Source organism: Microtus oregoni, unplaced genomic scaffold (assembly GCF_018167655.1).
Source record: "Microtus oregoni isolate MIOR12 unplaced genomic scaffold, Mior012 000273F_ref0000170, whole genome shotgun sequence".
Taxonomy (NCBI): Eukaryota; Metazoa; Chordata; class Mammalia; order Rodentia; family Cricetidae; genus Microtus; species Microtus oregoni.
This window is the reverse complement of record NW_024544951.1, coordinates 58815-79959: the sequence shown is the minus strand read 5'-3', so window position 1 is coordinate 79959 and position 21145 is coordinate 58815. Positions and strand designations below refer to the sequence as shown.

At 40.1% G+C, this 21145-nt stretch overlaps 1 protein-coding gene across 1 annotated transcript in view; it reads left to right on the top strand.

Annotated features, from left to right (window-relative positions):
• Positions 1-6068: 6068 nt before the first annotated feature.
• The window catches only part of LOC121445686 (phosphorylase b kinase regulatory subunit alpha, skeletal muscle isoform-like), a gene marked incomplete at its 3' end in the record, with an annotated part of 72693 nt that continues 57616 nt past the window's right edge, over positions 6069-21145 (top strand). The window contains exons 1-4 of the mRNA XM_041647835.1: positions 6069-6468; positions 7887-8045; positions 17719-17766; positions 19755-19923. Of these exons, the coding sequence (XP_041503769.1) occupies positions 6391-6468; positions 7887-8045; positions 17719-17766; positions 19755-19923 (454 nt within the window). The remainder of the gene's footprint in view (positions 6469-7886; positions 8046-17718; positions 17767-19754; positions 19924-21145) is intronic.

Genomic DNA, 21145 nt, shown 5'->3' with positions numbered 1-21145 from the left:
ACTATAACAGAGGCCACTGCCCAGGATCCAAAAGTAAGCTTCAGGGAAAAATTGTGATTCTGCCCTCTGTGAAAGAACAACAGGGTCATGGGGGCACAGATTTTGGACTATGTGCTTTGTCATACTGTTGCTATTATGTCTTAGGAGCACAGCACATACATAGATAATTCATATTTGGAGTGTCTCTAGAACAAAACCCACAGTATTTACTAGAGTGCTCCAATCAATGTTGTTAAGAGCCAAATTGTCATCCTATTTAAAAGGGGGGAAGATATTACCCTCCAGGAATTATAGAGGTTTACCATTTTGATGGGGAAAGGGCATAGAATACTTATGAGAAACTACAATACAACAGACAACAGACCTCTGAGGGGAAATTGATGCCTAGATGTAGGAAGGGGGAGTAAAATATGAGCATATTTTCTATGACATACTGTTGCTTAAAAGAGGAACTTTTAGAGATTCTAGTAAGATCAGTCATGATGGCTCCAGACAAAACTGTCCATAACTCCTAGAGGATTATTGTTGCTATTGTTGTTGTTGTTGGAGACAGAGCCCTTCTGTGTAGCACTTGATGTCCTGTAACCTACTTTGTAAACTAGATTGGCCTCAAACTCATAGAGATCTGCCTGCCTCTGCCTCCTACGGGCTGGGATTAAATGTCTATGCCATCATGCCCGGCTTAGGCAGGCTTTTTCTTCTCTGAGGAGAATATTCCTGGGAAGTAACAGGACTGACATGGCAGTGACATTGGCTCCAGGCTCTCATCTGTTAGGAAAAATTGGGAGCCACTTCAAAAATATGGAAGATAAAGAGATTGCAAAGGACCTGGTAAAGGTAGACAGATCTCTGAAGGCCAGCCTGGTCTACATAGTGAGTCACAAGACAGCCAGACACTGTCTTTAAAAAAAAAAAGGAAAGAAAAAAAAGAAAGAAAAAGGAAAGGATTACAAAGAACAGAGAAGAGAATGGCCAGTTGTGAGAACAAGAGGGTTTTCTATTTATTTTCTTTGTATTACAATTAACGTCACAAAGCAAAAAGGATTAAGGCTGGAAAGAAAGCTCAGTTTGTGTGTTCAAGCCTCAGAATCAACACAAAATCCAGACATGGTGATATGCTCTGTAATCTCAGCTTTGGAGTGATGGAGACAGATGGATCACCTAGGGCTCACTGATCAGCCAACCTAGGCTAATCAGAGAGCTCCAGTCTTGTCTCAAAAATCAAGATGTGCGAGCAAGGAACTCAGGACAGCGAGGGGTGCACCCACACACTGAGACAATGGGGATGTTCTATTGGGAACTCACCAAGGCCAGCTGGCCTGGGTCTGAAAAAGCATGGGATAAAACCGGACTCACTGAACATAGCGGACAATGAGGACTGCTGAGAAGTCCAGAACAATGGCACTGGGTTTTGATCCTACTGCACATACTGGCTTTGTGGGAGCCTAGGCTGTTTTGATGCTCACCTTACTAGACCTGGAAGGAGGTGGGAGGTCCTTGGACTTCCCACAGGGCAAGGAACCCTGACTGCTCTTTGGGCTGATGAGGGAGGGGGACTTGATTGGGGGAGGGGGTGGGAAATGGGAGGCGGTGGCGAGGAGGAGGCAGAAATCTTAAATAAACAAACAAACAAACAAATAAATAAATAATCAAGATGTGTAGCACCTGAAAGATGTCTGATGTTGACCTCTGGTCTTCATTCACATGTGCACACCTACTCCAACATACAAAGAAAAAAGTCATAAAAACTATTACATTAGCCAATTGAACTTATATTAGATCTTTTTAAAATTAGTACAACGAAAAATGTTTACTTTTTAATTAGTATACAAAGTAACCCATTTCATTATAGCATTTTCATACATAATTTGGTTTCTGTTGCTGAGCCACTCCTGCACTCTCTTGGACCTTTCCACCCCAGGAATCCTCTTTTAGCTTTCATGGTATTATTACCCACCCTTTTCTATTTCTGCAATTTAGATTTGTTTTACGTGTTTGAGTATTTAGTCTGAATTTATGTATGTGTACCATGTATATGCCTGGTGCCCAAGGAGATCAGAAGAAGGTATATGATTCCCTGAATATAGCATTACAGATGGCTATAAACCACCATGTGGGTGCTGGGAATCAAGCCTAGATATGTTGCAAGAACAATACATGCCTTTTGCGGAACTATCTCACCAGCAACACCAATCACCTTTATTTTCCTTTTTTACTGATTTCTTTTATGTTATTGATAATAAATGATACATACATTTATTTTTAAGTCAATACTTTTATATTGATATGATTTATCATTTATTTTTATGTTTTTTCCTTTTATTGAAAATAGACTTTTTTCTCACAATATATCCTGGCTACTGTTTCCCTTCCCCCTACTCACGCTAGTTCTTCCTCTTCTTCCATTCCATACAGATCTACTCCCTTTCTGTTTCTTATTTAAAAACATCAGTCTTCTGAGTCATAATGGTAAAATAAAATATAATAAGATAAAAACTAACACATCAGCATAAAAATAACACATAGCAGAACAACAACAACAACAACAAAAAACCTAGCAGAAGAGCACATGAGAAGGCACAAGAAACAGAGACCAATTCATTTGCACACTCAGAAATCCCATAAAAACACTAAACTGGAAGCTGTGTGTGTGTGTGTGTGTGTGTGTGTGTGTGTGTGTTTACATACGAAGTTGAAGATTTTCCTTTCAAGATTTGTGAAGGATTGTGTTTGAATATTGATGAAGATTGCATTGAATCTGTAGATCACTTTTGGTATGGTAGTCATTTTTGCTATGTTAATCCTATCCATCAATGAGCATGTGAGATCTTTCCATATTCTGATATCTTCTTCAATGTCTCAAAGTTTTTATCATAGAAGTCTTTCACTCGCTGGGGTAGAGTAACTCCAATATATTTTATATTATTGAGGCTATTGTGAAGTGTGTTGTTTCCCTGATTTCTTTCTCAGTCCATTTTTCATTTGTATTTAGGAAGGTGAGTTATGTGAGTTAATTTTATATCTAAATAATTTGCTGAAGGTGTTTATCAGATGCAGGAATTCCCTGGTGGAATTTTTAGGGTTACTTACGTATATCATCATATCATTTGCAAATTAAGATACTTTGACTTCTTCCATTCCAATTTGAATCCTTTTGATATCCCCCAATTGTCTTATTTGCTCTAGCTGAGAGGTCAAGTACTGGCTGAGAAAGGAGAATCTCTGTGCAAGTTCGAATCTACCCTGTTATACTTGGTGAGTTCCAGACCAGCCTAGTCTAAATAGTGAGTATAGGCAATCCAAGGCTATAAAGTGAGGCCTTTCTCAAAAGAAGAAAAGAAAAAAAAAAGAAAAAAGGAAGTCTGGGGAGATGGCTCAGAGATTCAGATGCCCTTCGCCCATGAACAAGCTTGAAGTGGTTGTGCTCAATTGTAGCCCTAGCACTTGGGGGAAGGAGACAGGTGAATACTTCTGGACAGCTAAAATAGTGAGCTCAAGCTTTAGTGAGAAGGCTCCTTTCAAATGACAAAGTGGCAAGTGATAAAAAGGACACCTAACTTCAACCTCTGCTGGTTAACACACACTCCCCCCCCCCCACAGATGGATATACACATACATCACATAGTACATACAAAAAATAAATAAATGACAATTTTTAAGACACAGATAAAGTGATAGTACATTTTTTTCATATGCATATTTCCAAATATACGTATAAATCCTTCAGAACCAATTTGGAAGGACACAAGTCAATCCAATCATGGCAGCTGCCTTCAGGAAGGGGATGAAGAAGACTCTGGTAGAAGATATTTAACCTTATTTGTAATAGTTCAACTCTATTTATAAAAAGTTTACTTACATACTAATTTAAATATTCTACAACATGTGTATGCATCAAAACATCACATGGTACTCCATAAGTATGTACAACTTTTATGTGACAATAATTTTTAAAAGAAACAGTGATTTCAGACTGACAACTCTAATTTGATTTATAATTTTGATAGACATTTAAAAATGTACCAGTGAGCCCTGGAAGATACATGAAACCAACATAGATCACACTGCCAACTAGGACTTAATTTTCATGTGCCGTCACTTCTCCACCTCTAAGGTTTAATTATGAATGCATTTTAAAGAAACTCACTATTTTGTATAACTAATGTATGCTAATCAGGAGTGCATCTACCTAATAGGACCATTATTTAAGTTATATAATAATGATTGCAACTTACTAAAGGGAGAAAATGTGGTGGTCAGTTAATGTAAGCTATGGTACAGTTCTCATTATCAAGCAGCGTCCAGGTCTTCATGCACCAAGCTCTTGTGAGGTAATCAGCATGAGTCAGCCTCCTGTGTCTTACCAGTTCTGGGACACTGAGCAGATCAGGTTTCTAAGACTACAAGACTGAAAATCTAAATTGGACTGACGATGAAAGCACCCAGGCAATGCCAGCCAACAGGGTCTATTGCTAGCCAGCTAGCTACCGTTCTTAGTGATAGCTCACGTCTGCCATTCCTGATCCACTTATGATACTAGGAGGTGAAGGGAGATCTATGCAGAAGGAATATAAACAGTAGCAAATGTATGTGTCAACAGGTGGTGGTGTGGGGCATGACGGATGGTTTCAAATTTTGATTTCACTTTTTTGTATTTTGCAAGTTTTCTTCGGTGATCCTATATTATTTTAATGCTTTGAAAATGTGTTTAGATAATATTGAGATGAAAAAAGTCCAGAGGACAGACACTTGAAGGGGACAAGGGTAGAGAAAAAGGTGGCTGAGGCTATAGTCTGAGTGAAAGCAAGCTATCAGGGAGTTAGGGACCCGAGCAGGGGGATACTCTCCAAATTGAACTCCCCTTTCCTGTGCACTAAGGCCTTGAAGTGGCTTATTTGCCAGTCACTGCATTTGTGTAGGTAGTGACTGCAATGGAAACTATTTGCCTGCCTGCCCGAGAAGTCCGTGTCACTGTATTGAACTGCATCACTGACTGGCTGTTTAACCAGAAAATCCCAGCTCAGCGTTCTTGAGCACTCAGCCTTCAATCTTCATTAGCAAAGATTCATTAGTCACCTTCCAAGGTGCCTATTTGTTATACTTAGTGAGGACGAGGCCATGGCGGCGGTGGCGGTGGTTCAGAAGCAGCTTGTAAGGAGAGAAGAAACTTAAGAAGAAAAAAAAGATGAATGAAAATGCAAAATCACTGTGGCCCGAGGGAGGTGGCCAGGGAAGGCTTAGATTTAGAACTCGAAAGGTCAAGCGACAGTCTCACGCTTACCCCGCAATTCAGAAAGCAGGTGGTACTCCAGCTGAGCCTTGACTGGGGTGCAGGGTTTGGAACAGTAGAGAAAAAAAGATGGGGGGTGGGGACTGTAGAGCAAGGAAGCAAACGCCCTGGGGACTTCTTGCAGGAGGCAGATTCCCCAAGCCTGTCACAGTGTCCTCTGCAGCCTTCTTCCCTAACCCCTCTCCCGCTTTATTTTCAGCTGAATCTTTGTTGTGGTGGCAACACTAGGGGGAAGCCTGCCAAAGCAGGTACTCCACTGCCAGCTGTCCCACCAAGGCCACCCTCGGTTGCTGCTCGCTCTTTGCCCTGTTCCCTGCCTGCAACACTTACTTCCTCAAAGATCTCTAACTGCTTCTTCCTTCCCACGCCCTGGACTCGCGCGCGTCTCTAAGGAGCCAATAACCCCAGGGAGCTCTCTTTTGTTTGGTTTCAGAGTTTAATCCGACTTTTTTTGTCAAAGATCCGGAAATCGAACCGCTCAGCCCTTGAGCGCAAATGCGCGTAGTCTCTCCTTTCACTTTCCAAGTTCCCGTGGGTTCCTAAAACTAGTCCCTCAGAAGTGAGAGCAACAGCCTGTGCACACAACAGGCGTGCAAAATTAAAATAGTCACTTGGAATGTTTCAAAAATAACCTCAGGAGAGCACATTGCCTACGGCGACACATTCTGGGCGGAGGGCCGCCCCCCCCCCCCCCCCCCCGCCACGCGCCCCAGCGGCCAGCCCATGGGCGCAGCGCGCAGCTGCAGGACCCACGCCCCGCCCTCGCGTGCTCGCCAGGGGAGGCGGGGCCGCGGCCGCTGACCCGCCGCAGTTGCCAGCCTGGAGGCTCCGAGCTGCTGAGGTCTCCCTCAGTCCAACGGAGGATGCCGGTTCGGCTCCCGGGGGTCATGGGAGACTGAGTGGAGACCGGGGACTTTGCGAGTTGAAGCCTAGACCACGGGAAGCTGAGCCGCCACCTAAAGTGGACTCCGAGACCGCTGGAGCGGGGCGCCGCGCGGGAACCATCGGCCAAGCGAGTGAGCGTGCACTCCGAAGGTTTCCGCAGGCCTGGTGTCCAAGCTTCCCCTGAGTGTGGACTGGGGGATTAGGGACTTGGTGCGATGAGGAGTCGGAGTAACTCAGGGGTCCGCCTGGACGGCTATGCTCGGCTGGTGCATCAGACCATCCTGTGCCATCAGGTAAGAGTAAGCAAGGGTGAAGTGTGAGCAGTTGGACACTGACCCTGGGTGAACCCTCGAAAGCGTTTGTCTGTGGGGAGGCCCTAAAAGATCCTGCAGGAAAGTTACACGTTGAACCTGAGGAAGAACCAAAGTGTGGCATGAATAACCACAACTCCCACCCCTTTGCAGTAATTCCAGTAACTACCCACTTCCCCCCACTCCCGGCTACAGGTGGGTACCAGGAGCACTTGTTTACTGACACCCTCACCCCGGGTTTCAGCCATCTACTTCTACTCCCCGCAAAGATGTAGGAGAACATTTAGCCATCCTAAGAGACCTTAGACTATTGCCAAGGTCAAGGCACATTGTGTATACTTCTGTTTAAATAGTTTTGCTCCGTGGCTTAGGCTGGCCTTGAACTTGGAAGCCACAGTCTCCTGAGTTTGGATAACAGATCATAAACCAGTGGGTTTTTTGTTGTTGTTGTTGTTTGTTTCCTAAGTTGTTTTTGTTTTGTTTGTTTGCTGGAGACAGGATTTCACCCTGTAACCCAGGCTGACCTCAAACTCTCCATCCTCCTGCTTCAGCCCCTCAGTGCTGGAATTACAGGTATACACCACTGCACCTGGCTAATGTATACTGTTTGGAGTTGTTTGGTTTGTTTTTGAAACCAAGTCTTACTCTGTAGCCCATGATGGACAGAAACTCAGTGTGTAGCCAAGGCTGGCCTTGAAGTAGCATCAGTCTCCTGCTCAGTCTCTCCAGCCAAGAAATTACAGGCATAAGGCATCACACCTGACTGTATGTATTTCTAAATATATTTTTTACTCCTTTACTTCGTTCGTAGTTGAATTTAACTGAAAAATTACATTTTTAAAAAATACTTTTAGCAATTCTTAGTAATACATTTGATAATAACTTTAATAGTGCCTTTATTTTAATAATACCCACATTTGGATTTGTAAGCCTCCAACCGGCTCTTTCTCAGTCTTAAGATAGCATACGGAAAGAGAACAAGCTTTCTGTTACAAAACAAGTATGTTCTGCAACACTGATTAACATCAGTAGCACACTGACTATTCCATAGTACTTGAATTGTATACCTGAAATTTGCTGAAAGAGTAAATCCCACCACATCAAAGTGAGGTGATGGCTACATTAGCATGATTGCGCTAATCATTTCACCATAGATTCGTGTATGTGTCAAATTAACCTGTTGCATACTGTAAATCTGTATAAATTTATTGTCAGTTATAACTCAGTAAAGCTGGGGGATAATGTCTGCCTGAAATTGGTAAAAAAAAAAAAAAAGTTCTAAAACTCAAGAATGGGGAAGTAGGAGAAAGACTAAGATTTCCAAATAAACTATTCCATAGATTATGTTTCCTTTTACACTCTGAAGTTAGCTGCCTGTCCTCTCTTGGTTGATCTTGCAGAATCCAGTGACAGGACTGCTTCCAGCCAGTTATGATCAGAAAGATGCCTGGGTCCGAGATAATGTGTACAGCATCCTGGCTGTGTGGGGTTTGGGCCTGGCATATCGGAAAAACGCAGACCGTGATGAGGACAAGGCGAAGGCCTATGAGCTGGAGCAGGTAATCCAAACAGAATCACGTAGAGATGTGGAGCTGTGTGTGGTTGTGGTAGGGTGAGTGGGAGCTAAAGGAAATGTCGCTCGTAGGCCATCCTGCTGAAATTGCATTCTATAAAGTTTCCATGTACTCTGACTGAAGCAGTTTGATTTGGTTATTGCAGTGGAAACTTGAAACTTGCAGATTCAAGGAAAGGGGTGCAGTATATTCACTACTTTTCAAAATCCTACCCTGATAGTCCTAAAGTTAATAATCCTCTAAGTGTATTTTCAGGTTCCACCATTTTGTTTTCATTGAGAAGACTATTTGGGAGCAGATAAGTACTATTTTACTTATTTTTGAAAAATAATTGTAGTATTTATATACACATAACTGGCACAAATCAACAGGCCTTCCTCATCAGACAGAAGTACGACTGTGTTGATTTTTAAAGTTATGACCACTATTTTAGAGAGCTTGTTGCCTGCCTCGGGACAAATTAAAGTCAGCATTAGGAGATGATTTTAAGCCAACTTTTAAGGCATCTTCCCCTCAGTAAATTAGCATCCTTTAAGGAACTTCTGAGCACAAACGGAACTACATCCTCTCAAGTGTCTAAAAGAGCAATAAGTTGGCATTGTTTGGATTCCATAAACTCTGTAATGATAAAGTACTCTGCTATTAGTTGTAAGTATACGTGGATCTGTTGCCATTAGAGAAGAGCCTTACCAGACCAGCCATTTTCTCCTGTCGTTTCCCTTGAACTCCATTTGTGATCTGTAAGTCAGGATATTGGGATTTGGTATTTTTAAGAGTAGCAATATAATCAGAAGCTGTAGTTGCCGGCAGTGGGACAAGTCTCACTGTATTGTCAATAGCAATAGCATAATAGCAATAGACACAAAACTTAATGGAGTTTTTGCTCTAGCCTAGGAAGTATAGACCTTTTGTAGAAATAATGCCATAATAGAAATTTGGAAAATGTAGGAATGGTTTTTTTAAAACCCCTAGTCCTGTATCCTACTGAATGTTTTGGTATTGTGATACTTTAGTACTTTGGTAGCTTGTTCCTTGTATTGATTGCTATAGATTAATATCAGCAGAACTGTAAATACATGTCTGATATAATTTGATCAAAACATTTCAAGATCATTAGAATAAATCTGTTGTCGCATCATAATGCTGATTTGGTTTCTTGCCTTATTTGACCCAAGTGGAAAAATGAGGAAAAAGCTGAATTGCCAGTTCTAAAATTTTAGTGTTCTGTTATATGACCTTTCACATAGCTGAAAATATTTTTTTTTTCTCTTTTGGTTTTTTTTTTAATTTTTTTTAATTTATTTATTTATTAAGGATTTCTGCCTCGTCCCCACAACCGCTTCCCATTTCCCTCCCCCTCCCCCGATCAAGTCCCCCTCCCTCATCTGCTCGAAGAGCAATCAGGGTTCCCTGACCTGTGGGAAGCCCAAGGACTGCCCACCTCTATCCAGGTCTCGTAAGGTGTGCATTCAAACTGCCTAGGCTCCCACAAAGCCAGTACGTGCAGTAGGGTCAAAAACCCACTGCAATTGTTCTTGAATTCTCAGTATTCCTCATTGTCTGCTATGTTCAGCTAGTCCGGATTTATCCCATGCTTTTTCAGACCTAGGCCAGCTGGCCTTGGTGAGATCCCAATAGAACATCCCCATTGTCTTAGTGTGTGGGTGCACCCCTCGTGGTCCTGAGTTCCTTGCTCGTGCTCCGTCTCCTTCTGCTCCTGATTTGGACCTTGAGATTTCTGTCCGGTGCTCCCGTGTGGGTCTCTGTCTCTGTCTCCTTTCATCGCCTGATGAAGGTTAATATTCCTGAGGATGCCTATGTGTTTGTCTTTGGATTCACCTTATTTAGCTTCTCTAGGAACATGAATTATAAGCTCAATGTCCTTTATTTATGGCTAGAAACCAAATATGAGTGAGTACATCCCATGTTCCTCTTTTTGGGTCTGGCTTACCTCACTCAGGATAGTGTTTTCTATTTCCATCCATTTGTATGCAAAATTCAAGAAGTCCTTGTTTTTTACTGCTGAGTAATACTCTAATATGTATATATTCCATACTTTCTTCATCCATTCTTCCGTTGAAGGGCATCTAGGTTGTTTCCAGGTTCTGGCTATTACAAACAATGCTGCTATGAACATAGTTGAGCATATACTTTTGTTGTATGATAGGGCCTCTCTTGGGTATATTCCCAAGAGTGGTATTGCTGGATCCAGGGGTAGGTTGATCCCGAATTTCCTGAGAAACCGAAACACTGCTTTCCAGAGTGGTTGCACAAGTTTGCATTCCCACCAGCAATGGGTGAGTGTACCCCTTTCTCCACAACCTCTCCAGCAAAGGCTATCATTGGTGTTTTTTATTTTAGCCATTCTTACAGGTGTAAGGTGGTATCTTAAAGTTGTCTTGATTTGCATTTCCCTGATCGCTAAGGAAGTTGAGCATGACCTTAAGTGTCTTTTGGCCATTTGAAGTTCTTCTGTTGAGAATTCTCTGTTCAGCTCAGTGCCCCATTTTATAATTGGGTTGATTAGCCTTTTACGGTCTAGTTTCTTGAGTTCTTTATATATTTTGGAGATCAAACCTTTGTCAGTTGCAGGGTTGGTGAAGATCTTCTCCCAGTCAGTGGGTTGTCTTTTTGTCTTAGTGACAGTGTCCTTTGCTTTACAGAAGCTTCTCAGCCTCAGGAAGTCCCATTTATTCAATGACGCCCTTAGTGTCTGTGCTGCTGGGGTTATACATAGGAAGTGGTCTCCTGTGCCCATGTGCTGTAGAGTACTTCCCACTTTCTCTTCTATCAGGTTCAGTGTGTTCGGACTGATATTGAGGTCTTTAATCCATTTGGATTTGAGTTTTGTGCATGGTGATAGATATGGATCTATTTTCATTCTTCTACAGATTGACATCCAGTGTTGCCAGCACCATTTGTTGAAGATGCTCTCTTTTTTCCATTGTATACTTTTAGCTCCTTTATCGAAGATCAGGTGTTCATAGGTTTGTGGGTTAATGTCAGGGTCTTCTATTCGATTCCATTGGTCGACTTCTCTGTTTTTATGCCAATACCAAGCTGTTTTCAATACTGTAGCTCTGTAATAGAGTTTGAAGTCAGGGTGAAAGACCCCCGTGGTAGGCAGTCTTTCAGACTGGGGAGACCCTCCCAAGGAACAGCGAGACCACTCTCCGGATGCAAACAGCAAGAGGCTTTTATTGAGTACACAGGTACCTGGGGCGGCTTAGTCTTTCGGGAGACAAGCGCGCCTGCAGACTGGGGGAAGGTCTTTTTATAGGAAAGAGGGCAGCAGAAGCAGATTACAGAAGCAAATGCATCGTTAGTGGTCAGTTGGAATGGGGCAAGGGGCACAGGTGGTTTTTCCTCTCCCAGCACAGATGTATGGGAACAGATATCCTGTTAATTGATGTCCTGTCCTAATCTATGGATATAAAGATCCTGTTTTGCAGCCAGGGACCCTGACCTTACTCTGCACTTACAGTCGTTCGTCAAAAGCTTTGTGAAATGACGTTACAGCAGATAAGCTGGGATCTTTCATAGGGGGAGTTGTCTCTTCTGTGAATTACTGATATTCTAAGTTGGGCACATGTGCTGACTATAGGCATCCTGTTTCCCTAAGCAAACGGGATGTTCTCATTAGAGCAGGCCAGCTGCGGGTTCCTTATCGCTTGGGGCCAGATGGCTGACCGGCTGACCGCAGATATCTCGCCTGGCTTCTCCGCCCTTGTTCTCAAGTCGAACTTCCCTGCTCTAATTACTTGCGTTGCTCCAAAGTTTAAGCCTTGCAAAATGGCGTTACTGCTGCTTAATGAGTGGGGGTCTTTCAAGGGATGGTAATGCCTCCAGACAATCCTTTATTGTATAAGATTGTTTTGGCTATCCTGGGTTTTTTGTTTTTCCATATAAAGTTGATTATTGTCTTCTCCAGATCTGTGAAGAATTTTGATGGGATTTTGATGGGGATTGCATTGAATCTATAGATTGCTTTTGGTAGAAATGCCATTTTTACTATGTTGATCCTCCCAATCCAAGAGCAAGGGAGGTCTTTCCATTTTCTAGTGTCTTCTTCAATTTCTTTCTTCAAAGACTTATAGTTCTTGTCAAGTAGATCTTTCACTTCCTTGGTCAGGGTTACCCCAATGTATTTTATGCTATTTGTGGCTATCGTGAAAGGTGATGCTTCTCTGATTTCCCTCTCTGCTTCCTTATCCTTAGTGTATAGGAAGGCAACTGATTTTTTGGAGTTGATTTTGTATCCTGCCACATTACTAAAGCTGTTTATCAGCTGTAGGAGTTCTTTGGTAGAATTTTTGGGGTCGCTTATGTACACTATCATATCATCTGCAAATAACGAAAGCTTAACTTCTTCCTTTCCAATACGAATCCCCTTGATCTCCTTATGTTGTCTTATTGCTATTGCTAGAATTTCAAGCACTATATTGAAGAGGTATGGAGAGAGTGGACATCCTTGTTGTGTTCCTGATTTTAGTGGGATGGCTTTGAGTTTTTCTCCGTTTAATTTAATGTTAGCTGTTGGCTTGTTGTAAATAGCTTTTATTATATTTAGGTAGGACCCTTGTATCCCTATTCTCTCCAAGACCTTTATCATAAAGGGGTGTTGAATTTTGTCGAATGCTTTTTCAGCATCTAGTGAAATGATCATGTGGTTTTTTTCTTTCAGTTTATTTATATGGTGGATTACATTGATAGATTTTCGTATGTTGAACCAGCCCTGCATCTCTGGGATGAAGCCTACTTGATCATAATGGATAATTTTTCTTATGTGTTCTTGGATTCGGTTTGCCAGTATTTTATTGAAAATTTTTGCGTCGATGTTCATGAGTGAGATCGGTCTGTAATTCTCTTTCTTGGTTGGGTCTTTTTGTGGTTTTGGTATCAGGGTAACTGTAGCTTCATAAAAGGAATTTGGCAATGACTCTTCTGATTCTATATTGTGAAATACATTAAGGAGTATAGGTATTAGTTCTTCTTGGAAGTTCTGGTAGAATTCTGCATTGAAACCATCTGGTCCTGGGCTTTTTTTCGAAGGGAGATTTTTGATAACCATTTCTAATTCTTCGCGAGAGACCGGTCTATTTAGATCATTCACCTGGTCTTGGTTTAGCTTTGGTATATGATACTTATTTAAAAAAATGTCCATTTCTTTTGTATTTTCCAGTTTTGTGGCATACAGGCTTTTGTAGTAAGATCTAATGATTCTCTGAATTTCCTCTGTGTCTGTGGTTATGTCCCCCTTTTCATTTCTGATCTTATTTATTTGCGTGTTCTCTCTCTGTCGTTTAATTAGTTTGGATAGGGGTTTGTTGATCTTGTTGATTTTCTCCAAGAACCAGCTTTTTGTTTCATTGATTCTTTGGACTGTTTTCCGTGTTTCTATTTTGTTGATTTCAGCCCTCAGTTTTATTATTTCCAGTCTTCTACTTCTCCTGGGCGCGTCTGCTTCTTTTTTCCTAGAGCTTTCAGGTGTGTTTTTAAGTCCCCAATGTATGCATTCTCCGTTTTCTTTAAGTGGGCACTTAGTGCTATGAACTTTCCTCTTAGCACTGCTTTCATTGTGTCCCATAGGTTTGAGTATGTTGTCCCTTTATTTTCATTAAATTCAAGGAAGACTTTAATTTCTTTCTTGATTTCTTCCTTGACCCAGGTGTGGTTCAGTAGTTGACTGTTCAGTTTCCATGAGTTTGTCGGTTTTTTGGGGGCAGCGTGGTTGTTGCCTTCTAACTTTAATCCGTGATGATCTGATAAGACACAGGTGGACACTGATATTTTTTTGTATCTGTGGAGGTTTCCTTTGTTTCCGAGTATGTGGTCAATTTTTGAGAAGGTTCCATGAGCTGCAGAGAAGAAGGTATATTCTTTCCTATTTGGGTGGAATGTTCTATAGATGTCTGTTAAGTCCATTTGCTTCATTACCTCCAATAATTCTCTTAATTCTCTATTAGGTTTCTGTCTGATTGACCTGTCCCTTGGAGAGAGAGGTGTGTTGAAGTCTCCTACTACTAGTGTGTGTGGTCTGATGTCTGCCTTGAGTTCTAGTAATATTTCTTTTACATAAGTAGGTGCTTTTATATTGGGGGTGTATATATTCAGGATTGAGACGTCCTCCTGATGAATTGTTCCTGTTATGAGTATAAAGTGACCGTCTCGGTCTCTTCTGATTGATTTTAGTTTGAAGTCAGTTTTGTTAGAAATTAGTATGGCCACACCTGCTTTTTTCTTAGGACCATTTGCTTGAAACACCTTTTCCCAACCCTTTACTCTGAGTAGGTGCCTGTCTTTGTGGTTGAGATGTGTTTCTTGCAAACAGCAGAATGTTGGATCCTGTTTTCGTATCCAATCTTTTAGCCTGTGCCTTTTTATAGGTGAATTGAGCCCATTAATATTAAGTGATATTAATGACCAGTGGTTGTTTACTCCGGTTATTCCTTTTGCTTTTGGTAGTAGAGATTGTGTGTCTCCCTTCTTTGAGATGTGCTCGTGAAGGGTCATTAGATGCCTGGGTTATTGTAGGCAGTGTTGGCAGTGTTGGATTCCTTGGGTTGCGATTTTCCTTCTATTACTTTCTGTAGGGCTGGATTTGTGGCTACGTATTGTTTAAATTTGTTCTTATCCTGGAATGTCTTGTTTTCTCCATTGATAATGAACGATAGCTTGGCTGGGTATAGTAGTTTGGGTTTGCATCCATGGTCTCTTAGCTTCTGCAGAACCTCTATCCAGGACCTTCTGGCTTTCATAGTTTCCATCGAGAAGTCAGGTGTAAGTCTGATCGGTTTACCTTTATAAGTTACTTGCCCTTTTTCTTTTGCAGCTCTTAATATTCTTTCTTTAACCTGTATATTTTGTGTTTTGATTATTATATGGCGAGGAGATGTTTTTCTTTGATCCAGTCTGTTTGGTGTTCTGTATGCTTCTTGAATATTTAAATGAATATCTTTCTTTAAGTTGGGAAAGTTTTCTTCCATAATTTTGTTGAAAATATTTTCTGGGCCTTTGAGCTGTGACTCTTCTCCTTCTTCTATTCCTATTATTCTTAGGTTTGGTTTTTTTATTGTGTCCCATATTTCCTGAATGTTTTGTGTTGAGAATTTGTTGGCTTTGCTGTTTTCTTTGATCTGTTCGTTTATTTTCTCTATGGTGTCCTCAGCATCTGAGAGTCTTTCTTCTAGCTCTTGTATTCTATTGATTATGCTTGTTTCTGTAGACTCTGCTCGTTGGCCTAGATTTTCCATATCCAGCTGGTCCTCAGTTTGTATTTTCTTCTTTGCCTTCATTTCAGTTTTCAATTCTTGAACTGTTTCCATTACCTGTTTGATGGTTTTTTCTTGGTTTCCCAGGGTATCATGTACGTATTTACTCATTTCTTCAAACTTTTTGTTATACTTCTCATCCATTTCTATAAGGGCATTTTTTACATGTTGTTTAAGGGACTCTATTATCTTCATAAAGTCAATTTTTTCCACTTCTTCTGTGTTAGGTTGTTCAAATACTTCTGTTGTAAGATCATTGGGTTCTGATGTTTTCATGTTGTTTTTCGGATTATTGGGTGAATTCTTGCCTTGGCGCCTGCCCATCTCCTCCTATTGATCCTATCCAATGGGTCCTTTAAAAACCGGATCAGGTTTCCCTGCTGGCCAAGGGCTCCGCTTACAAAATGCCCTCACTCTCTTTCGTGGTTCCTGCTGCAGGCCAAGAACCCTCTCACCCCTCCGAAGGATCTTCAGGACAGGACCAGGCTCCCCTTGTGCCAGTGACCTGGCCAACCAAAGGCCTACCTCTTTGATTCAATTGTAGTAGGGCGATCTGCTCTCCTTATTGCACGCCTGTCCCCGCCGCTTGGGTCTGCCGCTGCGCTGGTCCCCGAAAGCCTCTTCCTGTATGTGGTGTTGCTCCGCCGCGTCTGGCCGCCGCCGCTCTGCCTCTGTGCGTCCGGCCGCGCCGCCGCTCTGCCCCTGAAAATATTTTTGTATCACCTTATTAGTAACTTTATAATGTTTCAGTATAGAAAAGCTTTTGTGGGAATTACTAAATTTTATATGAATTTGTTTAAAGGATCAAAATAAATTTGATTATTAGGTCTGATGTTTTAAAAACTTATGTCAGCATTAATTTAGAAACCCACCCATCTTTGTAAAGGGTCAGATGGTCAATATGTTTGGCATATAGTTCACTTGTCTCTAATTACTCTGCTCTGTAGGTATAACAGAAAAGAACCAAAGATAATATGTAAAGAATTAGCATGGCAATATTCCAATAACTGTATAGACAGAAACAGTGATGGGTTGGATTTGTCCCTGGCCCAGATGAGTAATCTAAACTCTGGCCATACGTTGGAATTGCTTGGAAAGCTTTTCAGAGATATCCTTACTGGACCTTACTTTAAAACAATTTGAGATTCTAATATAGACAGATCTAATAATGTGCCTAGATAATAACTGACCTGTAACTAGTAAATGAACATAGATTAAATCCAGTATATCCATGGGTTAAATTTCTACCTACTGCCAACTTAACATTACTGTATAGATTTTCCCCAAAACCGTGTTAATCATTTATACTCTTTGTTTCAACTGTTATTTTAGCTTCTCTCTCATAAAATTTGAGAATAGACGAGAATTGTGGATGAGAAGAAATAGGTTTAACTAACTTCTATATTCTATATTGGAATTATTCATAGGTATGCTTTTACAAATGTCCCCTTTCTTGGGCATATAGATATAATATCATAGCTATAAAAATAAATACTCAGGTAAATCAAGGTCTCTCTTTGACTGCTTCCACTTCTGATTATTTTATTCTCTTGTTTCCTCTCTCATCTTTTTTTTCATGGCTTTTCTATTGCCTCTATGCAAATCTGTTCCTTTGACTCTGATCTTACTTGTGATCCAAACTCCAGTTTTCATTTGTCTTAATAGTTTTCTCTGTGTATTCTGTGGCTCTTCAAACTCTGTGTGCTTGAAAACCCACCTTTCCAAGTAAAACCAAACCAGTACTAGACCAAACAGTAGTGAATTGTCACTCTTTCTCTTAAAGGTGTCCTCATTTTATGGGCACCCTCACAGTATTACTTTAAAAATTGCTCATAGTATGATCTGTGGGACACAAGGCCAATTTAAGGTCTTCTAGATTGTGAAACAGAAAGCTTTGTAGAGAATTGGAGAAGCTATTCTATGCTGATATGTTCTAAAACATATTCACTACTTATGCCAGGCATGCATATGATCTGTATATATACAAATAATCAAAACACCCATACATATAAAATGAAAAAAATCTTTAAAAAATAAAATGAAAAAAATTCAAAGATGCTATGGAGACTGTAGGGTATATACCATGTAAGTTGACGTGTTCCTTTTCTCTAGCTGTTTCATCTCCCCTGTTAGATGGTTGCCTTATTTTTAGGTAAAACTTCCAAACTTATATTATTATTTAAATCCAAGGAATCATAGCCTATGGCTTTTGATTTAATTTTTTAGCTGCAATCTGTTCTGTGTACCTATAAAGTAAATGCCATGTAACTAGAACCCAGGATAGGGTTACTTGTTCTCCAAAGGTCATGTACCGACTGAAGTTGCTGAGTCAGTGTTCTTGTAGCTCAGTATGTTTATAACAGCCTTGTTTCCATTTATTTCTGCAGAGTGTAGTGAAGTTAATGAGGGGACTGCTGCACTGCATGATCAGACAGGTATGGCAATGGTAACAACGCATAACAAGACAGTATCCTAACAACTTCCCAATAATGCCTATAGCCTTTTTTCAGATTCACAAATAGTACACTCTAATTTTAGAAAGTTTGGAACTCTCGGGTGGGGATGTCACAGAGACTTACACCACCCTATTACAATGGGAATATTCCCTTCCAGGATTTTTCCTCCTTTTACAAATAATTGTTTAGAACTGTTTAAACTCTTAGGTCCAGATCAGTTTTAGTAATAAATTTTTAGATTTTTAAAAGATAGCAAAGTACATGTATCATATAATTTCTCATATATTCAGTGGAAAGAGAAGAATACTCTACAATATAAAAACATTTCTTGATAGGAAGTCATTCCTTTTACTGTAAATGGAATAAAGCGTATACATACCCCTATATTGATTTGAATTTAGTGTTTCCACCAGATGAGATTTGATGATGTAAAATGTAATTAGAAAAAATCAAAGTATTTTTAATTTTATAATTGGAGACAAAGGATCTTGAACTTGAAGTAATTGGCATTCCCTGACATTGAGTGTAGCTGAATATTCTTTTGTATGTGAATTGGAAATCTGCAGTCCCTTACTGGTGAATTACTTGCTAGAGCTTTACCTCCTTTTGTTGACAGCTTATTTGTTTTTCTCCTACTGAGTTCTTGTACATTAAGGATATTAATCATTTGTCACATACATTGCAAATATTTTTACAGTTATGTTTTGAGTTTATGACATTTTCTCCACACAAACATTTTTAGTAATAAACCTTTATTCTAGGATCTTAAAACATGTACATATTTAATCTGACTTAACTTTGTGAAAGTAGAAAGAAATCAATGCTCAACTTCTAAACTTATCTACAAATGACTTTTCAATATATATACAATTAATTGTTGTATATATCTTTTTACTAGTTTGTTCACATATATCATTTTTCTCTCTGTCTTTTCTGCTTCATTTGTATTTCAGATATGTATACTTTCTATCTTATTGAGTATGTATAGTCACAAATTTAATGAACATATTTAAGATGTCCTGGTTATTATACATCAGAGGCATAAATAATAACAACTACATTTCAGGAATTAGGTCAAGAACTATTGCCTTATACCCAAGGTTTCCTGTCTGGACTTTTGCACTCCCCCACCCCACCCCGCTCGCTCACTCACAAGGCTCCCCCTGCCCCGTGTGTGTGTGTGTGTGTGTGTGTGTGTGTGTGTGTGTGTGTGTGTGTTACAAATTGAACCCAGGGCCTTATGCATCCTCAGAACACATTATCACTAAACTTATACCCCAGCTCCCAATGGTTTTCTTCTAATTTGTTATTTCAGCTTTCTATAATACTATTTCTCTGAGACTGTATGGTTCTCATTAACTCTTCTCATGGCATCTTCAAAACTTAGAGAGATGGCTCAGTGGTTAAGAGCACATATTGCTCTTGCAGAGGACCTGAACAAAGAGCACCTCTTGCAGAGGACCTGAGTTTGAGTTTGGTTCCCAACATCCATGTTGGGCGGCTCACAACTGCCTGTATCTTCAGCTCCAAGGAATTTCATGCCCTCTTCTGGCCTTTGGGGGTATCCATACTTACAAACTACCATGTACACACATAAAATAAAAATATCCTCTTTCAATGTATCTGTAGATTTCTACTTTAATTTCAGGAACAAATGTGTAACACTGGGTTATCTTACTAAAGTGTTAATACATTTGAACTTCCAGTTTCTCTACATTATGACAAAGCAACCATTTGAAAAGCATAGAAGAAAGGCAATGGACAGGAAATAGCTGTTTTGACCATTTGTTGTTTTTTATTAAAAGTAGCACATGGTGTAGCAGAAAACAGATAAGTATGTACCTTAAATATTCACTCAGGGTTATGCTTAGGGAAGGTGGAGTTCAGTGCTATATGCCATAGCACTACAGATACATAGCGTATGGGCTGACTTTCTAACTAGCCTTCTTATGCTCTTTTCTCTTCAGGTGGATAAAGTAGAGTCCTTCAAGTATAGTCAGAGTACTAAGGATAGCCTCCATGCCAAGTACAACACCAAAACTTGTGCCACAGTGGTGGGTGATGACCAGTGGGGACACCTGCAGTTGGATGCTACTTCTGTGTACCTGCTCTTTCTAGCACAAATGACTGCCTCAGGTCAGTACAAGGAGAGAATTACTGCATGCCCCTGGGCTTGGAGCATCTGCTCTGGTTCTTTTGGCTTCTCTGTAGGTATTGGCCAGAAAATAAAATATCTCTTTATAGTACTCAAATAAGTACCTTATAAATAATGGAATTTTGTGAGTTTTATACAGCTAGAAAAGTTTTTTGAGGTCTAGGCAATATATTATTTTATTGAGAAACAAATTTGTATTGAGAATCTAATTAATACTCTATAAAAACAGGCACATGAAATTCTTGACTAGATCTTTAGACAGGCATTTTTATTATTTATTAATTCTCAGATGCCAGGATATAGGTGGGAAGGTTGAAGGTTTTTTTCTTATTTTCATACTATAGTAATATGCCTGTGATTAGTGTAACTATAGAAACATCTACTTTGTATACTCATTGTGAGTATGATTTGAATCTAAATATATATGTTTTGTTAAACAATATTCTATTTAAATAATTTGTAATTATATTTTAATGTTTGATATGTAGAAGAAAATTATAAGTAATATAGTAGCTCACATTTGTATATAATTCTAACACTTAGAAGGCAGATGCCAAGGATTGTTGTAAGTTCCAGGCCAGCCCTGGTCTATATAACAACTTCTAGGCCAGTCAAAGCTATATAGTGAGATCCTGTCTCAAAACAAACAAACAATATAGTTTCCTTTATAGATGTAAAACTAAAAATGGAAGTAATCCTAGTATATCCAGTTCCTAAACTTAATAAGAACATTTCCAGCATTCTGAATAAGTTAATGTATTCACAGTACCGTGTGTGTGTGTGTGTGTGTTTTAACTGTGGTGCTGGGGTTTCGACAGAGGGACTCACACATGCTAGGGAAGCACTCTGCCACTAAGCTAAAATCCTAGCTTTTAAAATTTTTTTGAGAGAAAGAGTTTCACTAAGTTGCCCAGTCTAGACTCAAACTTATAATCTTCCTTTATCAGACTCTCAATTAGATGAGATTATAGGTGTGTTCCATCATATTGAGCTAGTGCCATGCTTGTGTGTGTATCTGTAGTGTGTGTGTTCATATGTGGCTAGAAGTGCATGTTCATGGGTCTGCCTGTGTGTGTGGAGGTCAGAAGTTGATATCAAGGTGTCTTCTACCATTGCTTTTCATTTTATCTTTTGAAACAGGGTCTCTCACTGAACCCAAAGCTAGTGAATAACCAGTGAGCACTGGGACTCTGCCTCCCTCTC